This window comes from Cyprinus carpio, chromosome B8, assembly GCF_018340385.1.
Source record: "Cyprinus carpio isolate SPL01 chromosome B8, ASM1834038v1, whole genome shotgun sequence".
Lineage (NCBI taxonomy): Eukaryota > Metazoa > Chordata > Actinopteri > Cypriniformes > Cyprinidae > Cyprinus > Cyprinus carpio.
The window spans coordinates 14,234,128-14,249,014 of record NC_056604.1 but is presented as its reverse complement, the minus strand read 5'-3'; the positions used below and the strand labels follow the sequence as shown (position 1 = coordinate 14,249,014).

At 36.4% G+C, this 14,887-nt stretch overlaps 1 protein-coding gene across 4 annotated transcripts in view; it reads right to left on the bottom strand.

Annotated features, from left to right (window-relative positions):
* Positions 1-14,887, bottom strand: part of grid2 (glutamate receptor, ionotropic, delta 2) — a 382,152-nt gene that overhangs the window by 337,151 nt on the left and 30,114 nt on the right. For all 4 annotated transcript variants that reach the window (XR_006155441.1, XR_006155442.1, XM_042729881.1 and 1 more), the window contains exon 2: positions 1,610-1,765. Coding sequence is in view for 2 of the 4 variants with exons in the window: in XM_042729881.1 (XP_042585815.1) it covers positions 1,610-1,765 (156 nt within the window). In the remaining 2 variants the exon portion in view is untranslated. The remainder of the gene's footprint in view (positions 1-1,609; positions 1,766-14,887) is intronic.

Sequence of the window (14,887 nt, the reverse complement as noted above, 5' to 3'; positions counted from 1 at the left end):
AACATTGTCTCCCACCCTCTCCAAGGCATGTTTGCTGAAATGAAGAGTGCATTCAGCAACAGAGTGATCCGTCCACGGTGTAACAGAGGGTGCCACTGAAGGTCATTCCTGCCTACTGCCATAAGACTCCACAATTCTTCCGCTGTGTGCATGAAACATTGACTTGTTTTGACTCCTCTGCCTACAACTGTTTGTCTCAACAACTGCTTTACATTTGCTCTGTTTATAACATTTAGTACCCACCGGTTCATGTGTATGATGTATTTTTGTATACTGTATGTTGCACTGCAGTCACTGTATGTACTGTACAGTATCTATCCACCTATCTATCCACACAATCTATTAACTCACTGATCTATCTAACCTAATGTACATACCAATCTATGTAACATATCTATCTACCCATTCACCGACCGACCGACTGAGGTAACCTACAGTACATACTGTATCTATCTACTCACCCAACAATCTACCCTATCTACCCACTGACCCACCAATCTATTTGACCTATCTATCTACTCAGCCACCTCTCTAAACTATCCATCTACTTACTCACCCACCAGTTTATCTAACCTATCTATCCATCCACCAATTTATCTAATCTAGATAGCCACCCACCCGATCTGTCTAGCCTATCTACCCACTCACCCATCTGACTAACCTACAGTAGATATTTATCAATGCAACCTATCTATCTACCTGCCCACCCACCCATCGATCAATGTAACCTACAGTACATATCTATCTACCCACCCACCTATCTAACCACTCAACCATCAGTTTATCTTACATATCTATCTACCTACCCACCTATCTATACTATTCATTCAGCCACCTCTCTAACCTATCTAGATACCCACCCACCTGATCTGTCTAACCAATCTACCCACTCATCAAACTACAGTAGATGTTTATCTACACAACCTGTCTATCTACCCACCCTTCCACTGATCAATGTAACCAATAGTACATATCTATCTACCCACCCACCCATCTAACCTATCTAACCACTCACCTACCAGATTATCTAACCGATATATCTACCCACCCACCTATCAATATTATCTACTATCTATCTACTCACTCACCCACCCACCACCAGTTTATCTTACCTATCTATCTACCCATCTACCTATCTAAACTATCTATATACTCACTCACCCACCAGTTTATCTAACCTATCTACCCACCCACCTATCTATACAGTACTATCTATCTACTCGCTCACCCACCAGTTTATCTCACCTATCTATCTACACATCCACCAATTTATCTAACTTATCTACCCACTTACTGATTTGTCTAACCTACAGTACATATCTTTCTTCCTACCCCTAATTTGTCAACCAATCTACCTATCCACTGATTATTTCATTTAATGTAGATATCCACCCACCGATCTATTCATCTATCCCTCTGTCCATCCAGCCACCGAATTTGTCTTGTTCCCTTCTAACTATCATTTAACTTGAATTGAGGAGGCACATACTGTATTAGATTATTGGCATTTTTTTGTAAATGCTTCTCATATGAGCCTCACATTTAAAAGGGATGAGTCCAGAAAGGTGCAAGAATATGTTCTGAAAACTTAAATACTCAAATGACGTACCTTCCTGCACTGCTTGGAAAGGGTTGTTTCCATCTACAAACTCCACGGACACAGTGATCTTCTCTGTCTCCAGGATCTCGTTGTTGAGGTTGAGATCTGCCACCGCCATGCGGAACACCTCATCATCCTTTTTGGCAGACTCATCAAAAATGGCCCCTAAAACAAGAGGATTTGAGGAGATTTATCATATGGTTGACAACAGAACACAAAAATAGAAACTCAAAATGAACTTAAGCAGAATCTAAATTACTCCACTTTTATCCAATTCTTCACCAAAGCAAATTCTCATGTGAGAGAAGCTCTCAAGCTCTCTATTTTAATTTTATTTTATGTTATTTATATTTGTTTAGAGTACATATATCATGTGTTGTAAACTAACAAACACAGCTAAGATGATAATGCAATGCAAATAATAGGATATATAAATATAAAAAAAAAACTGTTATCAAAATGTCTTAGAAGCAAAAAAAAAAAAAATGATAAATGACTATTTACATACTGAACAAAAAAAAAAAAGTTAGAAAAGCCTAGCACAGCACAAACATCATCACTATACAACATAAAATGAGTTCCAAACAGCAGTGCTGTGCCAAAAATCAATGCTTTATTATTACTCTGCCTGGCTTCATTCAGCAGCTTACTTTATTAATTCAATAAATTAATCCTAGATGAGGTAAAAGAATATACACCAGCTTTTAGGTAAAGAGATACTTGTTGACTGGCAACTTTTCGAGTTTCAGACAAAGTCTTAAAACATTTATATAAATAAAGACACAATGACCTGTACATATGTGCTTGTCAGATAAAAGCGCAGGCAGAATGGAAATGTTTCTCTAAGCAATTTCATCTATAGTTGTTGGTCTCTACAGATCCAGGTGCAACGGAAAACAATATTTCAGGGTCTAAAATTGAATCTTGTATATCTATGTACAAGGAAATTGAATCTTGTCGACCTGTATACATGAGAGTTACGTCAAAAAATTGTCAACCCTCAGCGGTATGTGGGAAGTAGGCTGAAGCAGAGTATTTTTACAGTACGTGGGGACAAATTGGTGTTCTTTCAATGAGTGGCACACAGGAGATAGTCAATGTGCCCATATCACATTAGAGTCTGTGGTCAGCTGTGAACAGGCCAAGTCAAGACACTACCTGCAGGACACTGTGAACACTGTCAGGCCTTTAACAAGAAAAATCTCAGAAAAACACTCAATTTGTCTCCAATCCTCTGCAAAACATCATAATGGCTCTTTTATCTGAGGACAGAATAGAGTTGCCATAGAAACAAAACTCAAGGTGGAAGCTTCTAAAGCCGCATATTTTATCCGTAGCGATGGGGAATGCTGTAGATGGGGGTATTATGCTCAAGTCCATGCGCATCTGCTTTGATTCGTTTTGCCAACTAATAACCATCCATCTATATTTCAAAATTCAGTTAGGTCAGACAGAGAATATGTTGTAACTGCAAAAACTACTTTCTTAATGAGTACATTTGTAATAATACTAAAATATCCTTAAAACTAGATACATTTATTTGATGAGAAAAACTAAATTGCATAAGATATTATAGATACATTTATTTGATTTTTATGATTAAATTGAATAATGTATTTTGAAATTATTTTTTTGATAAAATGCCTTCAATGTCTTTGCTTGTTTCTCAAGTAAACTTACCTTGTTGTAAGGATGTTTACATTTTTTAAATAGAAAACAACACTAAAATACTCATTAAGAATTTTTTTTTTTTTTTGCTGAGAACTTGCATGTCAATAACAAGCACCTTGTTGTCATGTTTCATTATGTTTAAAAACAGAAAAGACAGACGGCTCAGGATGCTTGAAAATGAAAAATAAAAAATTAAATGTTGAAAGGACACAGATGCTTGTTCAAATTGCAGCAAAGACTTCCTCAAGCACTTCAGTAGCGTGATTGAGAACAAAACGTAATTCCACAATAAAGTGCTCAAGAGCCTGTAGCAAGTCCTCATAAGCAACACTGGCCAGATTAATATCCTGCAGCCACTCTCAAGAGGAATAAAGCAACAGGAATCAAATTCTTGCCTGTCTTAATCAGTCCTACTCCCTATCCCGTGGGGGCTTTTCTTCTTCGGATGAGTGAGAGAGTGTAAGTGTGCGCAAGTATGAGAGGGTAGTTGCGAATTCTGATTTACAAGCTGCTGGATTGCGGCTCTAAACAGGCAGAGAGGCTGCAGCTCTTGAGCAATTGAGTTGTGAGGCAAAAGACAACTTCATCAAATATATCAAAGAGCAAAGAAATAGCACTCTGTCTGGCACAATCCAACACATCAAGGGCAACTGGATCACTATATAACAACTTCTGTTCACAATAACATGGGTGGTCCTAACCACGTAGTCCAACTTTAACTATTTCCCAAGAGAAGAGACCTTCGAGAAAATCTGATAAACAACAGATGTCCTGCACATTCATATTTTTAAATTGTTGTCCAAAAAGTGGATAGAAATTAACTGCATAACATGCTGGTTGTAAGAAAATCAGATTATGCTTTTTGACTTTGTTGAATGAGTGCATCGATCATACTTTATTTTAAGGTCTTATTCTTTCCATTAATAAATCATTGACTATGACTTTTGCCTCAGTAAACCCCTAATCTGTTGCTTATTGATAGTTAGTAAGGTAGTTGTTGAGTTTAGGTATTGGGTAGGATTAGGGATGTATAATATGGTCATGCAAAATATGTGCTTTATAAGTACTAATAAACAGCCAATACATTAATAACAGGCATGCTAATAAGCAACTAGTTAACAGTGAGAATTGGTTGCTATACTAAAGTGTTACCAGTGTATCCTGTAGGAAAACTAGTCTGGACATGCCACTGATCAAGTAATAGTAATTTATTGTTAAATTCACAGGACAATCAAAAGGCAAAAATCTTTGAGATTCAACTGATGTTAAAAAAAAAGAAAAGAAATGATTATGAACATGGAACAATGCATCAATAAATCTGTCACACTGATGACAATAGCACACTGATCTTCTCAAACAATGTCAAATTCATTGGAGGAAGAGCTTGGATAATTGGCCTTAAGCGGGTATTACAATGTGTTCTCTCTCAGCGAACTGCCACGTCCTGAAGAAAATGAAAGACGACTTTTTCCCTCCTACACTTCAGTCAGAGCAGCTAGAGGCTCTATATTGGTGCACACTGTCAAGCCTGTCACTGTCTGAGAGGACCACAGCTGGGTGAAAAGTCTCTGCAGTTCACCCTGTCTTGCAAACCCTAGTAAGTAGGGTGACAGTGTAATGGAGCTAAGACACATGTTGCATTTGCAAACAAATTGCTATTTGAAAACTCTTTTTGGTGAGTCTTGGGTGGCCTTTAATACCTGGAGAGAGGTATCCGTAAGCATTCATCTTAAAGGCACTGCTCAAATAGCATGGGACCCCCTGGAAGCTTGCAGTATGAACATTTTCTCATGGGCACTGCATTCCAAACACTTTACTAGAGACTATCCTCAGCTGTGATGGCAAAAGCAGCAGATTGGAGGGAAAAAAATTATAAACTGCAGGCCAAAGGTTCTGAAAAATTAAGATGTTGAAAGAGGTTTCTTATGCTCACCTAAGCTGCATTACTTACAGTAGATTAAAAATACTGCAGAAACAGTAATATTGTGAAATATTATGACTACTAGTTTTCTATTTTAATATATTTTAGAATGTAGTTTATTACGGTGCCCAAGAGAGCTCAACGCCTAGCAACTTCAGAAAACACATGCAAATAGAAAAAGCACCAGCAAATTAAGAAAACATCTTTGTCAGTTTGACAGCACATGTGCTGCAAATGCTCACAACACAATCAAATACAAAAACACTCTGCAAATACTCACAACACAACCAAATAAAGAAACACTGCAAATGCTCACAACACAACCAAATAAAGAAACACTGCAAATGCTCACAACACAACCAAATAAAGAAACGTGCTGGTACTCAGAATTGAAAAATGTATTTAGAATACTTTAATACTAAAATAGTTCAATTGTAATTTAATACTAAAATACTTAAATTGGAATCATATTTCACAATATTACATCTTTACTGTATCTAATAAATGCAGACTTTGATGAGCCTAAGAGACTTCTTTCACAAAAAAACACTTAAGTTAATGTCCATTTCAAAATACTAAAACATCCACAATATATATATGTATTTTTTTGTATGATAGAGAAAGATCAGAGAGGCCCAACTAGACCATACTAACCAGCCAAAGCTTGACCTCTTCAATCAGATCAATACTCTTCAGTACAGCAGTTAGGATAAAGTACACAAGGATAAAGTACTCGCAACCCCAATCCCCCTTGTGGCCTTCAGTGATGATGAAGACAGCTCAGCCATTGGCAAGTCCTGATGATGATGATGCATTAGATTGCGATGGCATGAGGATTCTGCATCTTAGGCACAGATTTACGGCCACAGGGGCACGTCTCTAAAAAGGACGGCCGGTTTGCGGTGACACCTCTGAGACAAGGCGGATTAATGAGCTTTGCAGACCACTGAGTGCAGTAATAGCCTGATATAATATGTGATATAAAAACAGCAACACCGAGCACTGTTTATCATACTGGCAGCGGCCCGCCACGCACTGTCAGCCATTAATAACTCTCAATTTTTGCTTTGCAGTCGTGTGGACCTCTTGTCGTCCGCCAGCATGCAAACAAACGGTGCTGTTCTGGCTTTTGTTTGAGGATGTATGGTGGTCTACCCTCAAGCCTGTGCCTGCATTTATTGGGCCGTGGGTGAAATTTAATTAAACTGTCATGAACGACTGGCAACCTGCTGTGGTTATTTGCAGTTATTTTTAACAAAGCCCACCATCACCATATTAAAACAATGATGACACCCCTGCTGGAAAGAACTGCATAAATATGCTGTGTTTTGGACACTGATTCCCACCATGGGATGCTGGTGTGCAGGTGTCCCGACCACGCTGCTTAACTAGCTCAACCAGAGCGTTGAGGCAAAGAAATATAAATGATTTACATTCAGTAAACACAGACTGTTCTATCCCTGTTTTCTTAATTTATTTGTCATGCAGTTTTAAGACCTCAGAAAAACACTTGTTTACACATAACAACTGTACTTGCGATATGTGCATTTGCCTTTGCTGAAAAAAAGGCCTGGATCAGATCCGAGCATAACAATGGCTTGACGGTTCTTTAGTTTGAGAAGCTCATTGGTTTTTGCCAAGTCTGAGTGATGAAGTTTCTTAAAGACAAATCAGTTGCAAATATCTGGTGCATGTTGAAATTGTGCTTCAATTTCAAATTAAGAATAAAATCTGACAATGGTATAACAATATATTGTGCTTCTGAAACTCAAATCATGAAAAAAAAAAAATTACAAATAATTTTTTCAGGCAAGCCCAGTTCAAGGGATAGTTCACCCAAAAATAAAATTTTTGTCATCATTTACTCACCTTCATGTCATTCCAAACTGGTATCTGTTTCTTTCTTATGTTGAACATAAAAGAAAATATTTTTAAAAAATGCTGGTAATCAAACAGTTGATGGACCCATTGACTCCATTGTATTTCTTTCCCTACTATGGAAGTCAATGGGGACCAACAACTGTTTGGTTCTTCAAAATTCTTCAAAATATCTTCTTTTGTGTTCAACATAAGAAAGAAACTCATACAGGTTTGGAACGACATGAGTGTAAGTAAATGATAACAAAATTATAATTTTGGGGTGAACTATTCTGTTAATGTGCACACTAAAAATACTTTTTTATTATTTTTATTAATATTTTTTAGCTCTTTTTTTTTTTTTTTTTTTTTTTTTTTTTTTTTTTGGCCTCATTGTGAGCAAAAATATTTTAAATCTCCCAAATGATACCATTTTATTTGGGAAGCAAGACCACATTAGTTATAGAGACATATTTTGATTTTCTTGCTTGTTAACTTCTAACTGGATAACAATTCTAATAATTCTCACATTTCAAAAGTGTTTTTATATATATATATATATATATATATATATATATATATATATATATATATATATATATATATATATATATATATATATATATATATATATATATATACATATATATGAGCAGTTTTAAACCAGCTTAAGGATGTTTGCTGGTGTAATCTAGTCTCCCAGCCTTGACAACAATAGTACAAATTAAACTCCATTAGCTGCAATCAAGCTAAAACCTGTATTGTCAGGCAGACCAGTTATCAAAATGTCAATCAGCTCTTTTAACTGAAAGCCAGGACTTTCATTCCTACAACGTCCTACTGAGCCTTACAATTGGCATGAAAATCATCTTGCACCATACGAAACCCGAAACCACAGTATAAATCAAGAAGTAAAACCATTTTCATGCAAAAGAAGTCACTGTGGGTTAATTGAGTGTAACGGAAATACAAACAAGACTATAGACACTGTTCATTTATGTTTGTGAGATTCTTACAATGCAGCTGTTACAAGACAAGGAGCTGTGATTGAGTCACAAGCGGTTAAGACTTTTGTATTCCGCTTTACACCAGGGCCCATTCTCATTCAGGCTACTGTATAACAGCCATATTAAAGGACTGGCAGAAAAGAAAAAGAAAAACACCAGTGAAAGCTTTCCCAACTGTCGGCTTGACACGACCTATGTGCAATGAGACACCTGCTGTGCATTACCCTGTTTGAGAGTGATTTGAAAAATACTCCCAAAGACAGCATTTCTTCAGCAAAAGACACTGCATGCTTCCCTCCCTCAGGCTCCGACGCACTTTCATTATTACAATGTAAATTAATTTCCCTTCATCATTAATGCATTGAGCTGCTAGCTTCCCCTGCCCCTCAAAAGCAATTTCCATCCTGCATTGCTGTCCTTCACCTTTTTCCTTTTGCACACATCTTTGCTTCTGACATTTAATCAAACCTGGCATAAATGGGGCTGCTGAGTCCTCAGACAGATGGGCACGTGAAGACATGACTCCTGTTAGAGAAGGACCCTTTGACATCATTAAGAGAGTGACAGTCCAACAATGAGTCACGCTGTCCAACAGACAGAAAGGCGCGGAAGAAATGAGAGGAGAGGCCGGGGAAAGTGGGGCAGGACAAGAGTTATTTTCACCTCTGTGTACAGCTCCATGATTGTTGCTCTTGCTCCCCGCAGCGTCCTCGTCGCCTGGGTTTGTCATGAAGTAAGAAGCTGAGCTCACATAAAAAAATTCCCAAGGGGCTGGAAATTTCCCGCACCTGAATCGGGAAAGTGAGTTCACGGCTCTGAGGTCCAAAAAATAAGAGTATCTGTAAGTCGAAGACTTAACCGCCAGTGATTTTAAATGCCTTCCCTAAGGAAACTGGTTTCTGACAAGCTTCAAGGCACCATAATGCATGCTTAATGATCTAGAACAAATTCAAGAGAGCTTTAGACATTACCAGCCTAATATTTAATGACTATAATGTCTATCTCTGAGCTGAAATGGAGTCAAGTTGAAAAAACTGTACATTTAAATTTAATTTACTTAACTATGTACTCCATCAAGTGCAGTGGTATTGTGGGTTTCACATATTTAGAGTAGCTTTTTCTGTTTAATAATGGAAATTGATCGTGAGCCTCGGTTGGATGCTGATTCCCCATTTATTAATTAATATTTTCCCATTGGTCCAAAATGTCAATATTCAGCATTCACCAGAGCTGCAGTGTGATGAGGCTGAATCCAGTTACATATTGATGCTTTTCAGTCTGCCTTAAATGGTTGCATGCTTCATTAGCACATCTGTATCTATAGTGTCGTTGCCATTAAGGATTTTAAGGAGCTTTTTGTCTGTTACATTCAAGGGTGCATGAGCATACGCAGTCTAACGGTCTATAAAAATAAATATTTTGAATTTTGAAGTTTGATTTTTTTTTCTTTTTTTTTATGGACAGTTGAACTTGACATATGGAAAAATACAGATGACTCAGCCAGACCGGGTCATACTGCACCTTCTGCCCATTTCCGGATGGATTTTCTTTGGCATATTAAGGATTGCACTAAATATGACTACTGAGGTCAGAGCCATCATGCCTTCATCAGGAGAACTCTGACATGTTTTTGTGCTTAAGGTGACCCACGTTTGAACCTTTGCAATCCAGTCACCCTCTCTTTCCCACATGACTTACTGTCTACTCTGTTCTATGGTAGTAAATGCAAAATACTGCTATGCAAAATCTACTAGGGATGGCACACAGTCGAAGAATTGAGAAAAAAAAAAGTTTTATATATATATATATATATATATATATATATATATATATATATATATATATATATATATATAAAGAGAAAGAGATAGAGGGATAGCGTGTACAGTAACAGACGTACAAACTGTATATTCTACAATACTTCAATTTTTTTAAACTGACCCAATTTTAGATACAGATGAACAAGGCCAATATATTATATTATAGCGTTAAATTTATTAAAATAAGCCCCTTTCACACTGCACGCTGGACCCGGAATATTGCCGGAACATTGCCGGGTCGACTTCTGTGTGAACACAAACACGTCCCGGGATTGATTCCGGGATTGATCCCGGGTTGGGGACCTAGTAACATTGCCGGGTTCAGTCCTGGAACGAGCGCTGTGTGAACAAAAGCCAGAACTAATGCCATTAAGGGTGTGTCGTAGAGAAATTATATTCTTACTTAGTATTTTTGTCCTGTTTTCCAGTACAAATATCTAAACATTATTAAATCACAACACATTAAACTTGAGAAGCAAAATGACTTTATATTTAAAATAAGGTATGTAAGTTGAGTGAGAAAAGTTTATAAATTTTGTGAGTTTATGCAAGATTATTTTTCTTACCCTATTTGCACATAATATTTCTAGTTTTAAGCATAAACTCAATTCATTTTGATACATTTTTACATCTGAAGTAAATGTGCCTTGATTTAAGAATATTTAGATTTTTGTACTGGAAAACAAGACAAAAATATTAAGTAAGAAAATCATTTTTGCTGTGTGTGGTTTGCTGCCTTCTAACATAAGCCAGATAAAGACATTTTGGTAGAGAGACGTATTTGGATATGCAAGTGTTTTTCAGCATTCAGAAACATCCAGTGTGTGAAAAAGCACAGGTGGTCTCAGTAACGAGGTAGAAATGTTGCTTTTTAACTGTGGCTCTAAGTACTGACATTCTCAAATGAATCCTAACATGAGCCCCGATTCCTGTCATTGAAGAGACCACTCTATTAAGATACGCAAGGTACGTGTAAGTGAATGTTTCTAGGTCTGTGTGAAAATCAACAAGAGTTACAGGTTAGAAGACGCTGACATCCTCTCTAAACCTAGAAAACCCTCTCAGTGATTCTCAAACGGAGCTGCTAAGCACAAGCTTTCCCTACGCAAGTGCATTTAGCTTGTTGTGACATTTTCAAGCAGATAGCCACACTCTCTGAAACTTAGGCAGGTGATGATAAACAAGGATGGTGACACTTTAAGTAGGTTTCTGTGCTCAATTAGGCATCTTTAACAGTTCTTAAGGCTATTTTGAATAAGGCAGCATCACAGACTGGCAATATTCCCTTATTTATAATGCAAATCCATCTCGGCTGAGAGGTAAATTATCTGGAAGCGTTCGCCTGCTTGACACTGATGTAATTCGGTGAAAAATTCTGCATGAGAAGACACAGCCTTGCTTCACTCAGTCTGGGGTGTCAGAGAATGGAGGACGAGGAGGAGGGGAGGAGGAGGAGGAAAGTGAGATGGGATGGATTAATTTAAAAGCAGGTTGGTCAGCTCCTGACAAGCTTGGCTGAAGATATGCAAGATCTAACACAATGCGCCCAGGCTCATCATCCATCATCACCGAGCACATCAGGCATGAGCAGAAATGAGATCAAACTTAAAAGGTCCACCGCCCAATATGGGATTCTCTCTCTCTCTCTCTTCCACCCGACCACGTACCTCAGAGCTCAAGGCCCAGTTTACTTACTTCTCTTGTACAGAGGGTCCATTTAAAGCATGGAAGATTTTCAATGGAGCAAAGTCTTCAAAAGCCGTTTGACCTTCCCCTGGTGACCTGCGTGTGAGTGTGTGTGTTACCAACCAAGGCACTACTTGTAAGCGTAGCCGTGCTTGTCTGCTGCTTCATTTAAATCACAGAGAGTCAGCACAAATGTAACAAACCCTTACTCTTGTTTTATTCATCACTGCAGTAGAAGTGGGTGGCCTGGAGGACAAGAGAGTGGGGGAGCAGAGGAGATGAAAAAGCAAGTTCTCCCAGCCAGCAGGCTTGACGCAAGCCTCAAGTTCTCCGCTCGCCCACAGTCTAACAGCTTTGCAGCTCCACATATAATATTCAGAGGAATCCGCTGGAATTGAGGTCAAATTTATAGTGGACGAACAAGGGGGAGGTGTAAAACAGCATTTTGGAGATGAAAATGAATTCTTGCACCTACGTATGAATAAAAACTGCACAATGCCAAAAAAAAGTCATTTGTTAATTATTATTTTGTGTTCCAAAATATATAAACATATTTTAAATAAGACGTATTTTCTTGGGAAGCAAAATTGGATGAGACTTAAATACTTTATATATTATATTATATTATATTATATTATATTATATTATATTATATTATATTATATTATATTATATTATATTATATATATTATATTATTTTATATAATATAATATTATATTATATTATATTATATTATATCTTGTTTTGCAATATTTTTGCACAATTGTTAAGGTACACCTAAAAAATATATCTCAAAAATATATTCATTAGAATATAAATATACACTCTAATATTAATTTTGCTAAGATAGGAAGATAAACTTCATATATACTCCATCGATCAAAAATTTGTGACTGGTATCACTTATGTCTTCTATGCTCACCAAGGCTGCATTCATTTGATCAAATATACAGTAAAGGAGCAATATTTTGGAATATAATAACAATTTAAAATAAGCAATATTTTATGTGTTTTCTATATAAATATATTTGAAAATGTAGTTTATTCCTGTGATAGGAAAGCCAAATTTGCAGCAGCCATAACTTCACTTTTCAGTGATGCATGATCCTTCAGAAATCATTTTAATATTCTGGTTTTGGTGCTCAAGAAATATTTAGTAATTTTTTAAATACTGAAATATTAATATCTGTGACTAGCCCCCTGGTGTTCTTTTTCAAGATTCTTTGATGAATGGAAAGTTAAAAGGAAAGGCATTCATTTGAAATAGAAATTATTTGTAACATTATTAAAGTTTTTTCTTCCATTAATTTCTTCCAAAAAATAAAAAAAAAAAAAAAGACATACATATGTTTGTGTGTGTGTGTGTGTGTGTGTGTGTGTGTGTGTGTGTGTGTGTGTGTGTGTGTGTATGTGTTTGTGTGTGTGTCTACATATTTACTTACTGAAAAACACAACAAAATACTGAAGGACAAAATATTTGAAAGTTGATTCCACCCTCTCAAATTACTACTTAATGGGCCCGACACCCTTCAGAAGCATTTGATGACAAACTGAAGAAGCTTACTCTCATAGAAGAGCACTTAATTTGACAATTTATTTAACAGAAAGGTAAATCAGATCAAATGCTCTTGGTCACATCTAAAGTGAGAATGATTTCATGTTACTCAACTGAGGGTGTGATCTTGGTCTTCTCAGCTTTCCTCAACAAAACCTCACTAGAAAAAAATGAACAGTTTAACCCATTGCAGACAGCATATTTCACAAGTAATCATCAAGTATTAGCGGTTCAAATTGCATGTGAAATTGTAATCTGAAACGTTAATCACTTGTTCGTCCACAACAGCATGCAATGAATTTGCTACTTCCATTGGATAAGGATCCTCAGACAAACACGCTTGCACCAAAACACAGAGAGAAATTAATTACTTCCCTTATTATGATAAACAAAGTGAAAGGGAAAAAATGTAACATTTAATTAAAGGACCAAATGTAGACGCAGAATTTTTGTTCAGCCTAATGTCTTTTGTATAGGTCAGCATACTCTTTAAATGTTCTTTTCTCCATCTGTTTCTAGGTCCATTTACATACTTTCCTTTTATCCAAGAGAAATTTTATTCGTGCCTGTGGAAGCTCTCCTCATTGCAGCCAGCAACAATTCTTTTTTAACACAATGGCAAAATTCAAGTCGCACTGAACATATATCGTCCTGTTAACAACGAACGCAAACATTCAGGTGAGGTTGCTTTAGCAGCCAGCCAAGAGCTGGAAAAAATGATGAAAGGGACAGAGTGCTTAGCATAACAAAAGTCAAGCATTTCCATAAGCACACACTGCTTCTGTAGGGGCTATTTCTGTGTAAACAAGGAACAAAAACATCATTGTGATGAGAAATGACATTGTCAGCTCGAAGAAAAAAAGATGAATCCCTGCCAATGCAACATTAGTTTTGAATGAGTCATGCTGAAATAATACTTCTTGGACTGATATACTGAGATCAAAGAATTGACATGAGGTTTGGAAACTCCTGGACTAGTTTTTGATGTGGAAGAATTGATATTTGTTTTGGTGATTTATTGACTAGTTTTTGATTTGTGGATTGTTTTTTTTTTTTTAAAAGGAGGTTTTGGTGTGATGTTTTTTTTGTTTTGTTTTTTTTTGTATGGTTGTTTTGTTTTGTTTTGTTTGGGGGACATTGTGTTACTCCTGGACTAGTTTTTGTTTTGGAACCACTGTGTTAGAGTATAACCACACTACTAAAATACAAAATTTTCTATACTTATTGTGTGGGAAAATCTGTGAAATTGATTTATCCTAATTATCAGTGGAGCAGAGAGTACTGCACTCTATTTGTTTCAGAAAATCTTATTAAATTAGTCAAATGTTTTTAGCAGAAGTGCCAATTTAACATGCTAATTTATTTTGTATCATGATTTTTAAAAACCATAACCATTAAGTTTATCTCTTGATCTGTATATAAATCGCAAATGAAAGAATTTTCCTACTATCAGAGCAATTTAATGTTCGTTATCTTACAGTACATAAGACTGTTAATCACTCACATAATAAGTTTTAATTGACTGACTGCCAATTGTCAATGTCTATAACCTTCTAAAACTTTTTATTTACATATTTACTCAGAACTCTTTCTAAAATGTAACTGTAATAAGAATTTTCTGTGGTTACAGACAGTTACATTGGTCCAGAAAATGCTCCACATATTAATAATCCAATTTACAAAACAGCGTAAATCACAACTTTAATAGCATGACGTCTCACACTTGTTCATCATTTAATCCAGTAACAAGTTCACCTTCATGCAGCTTT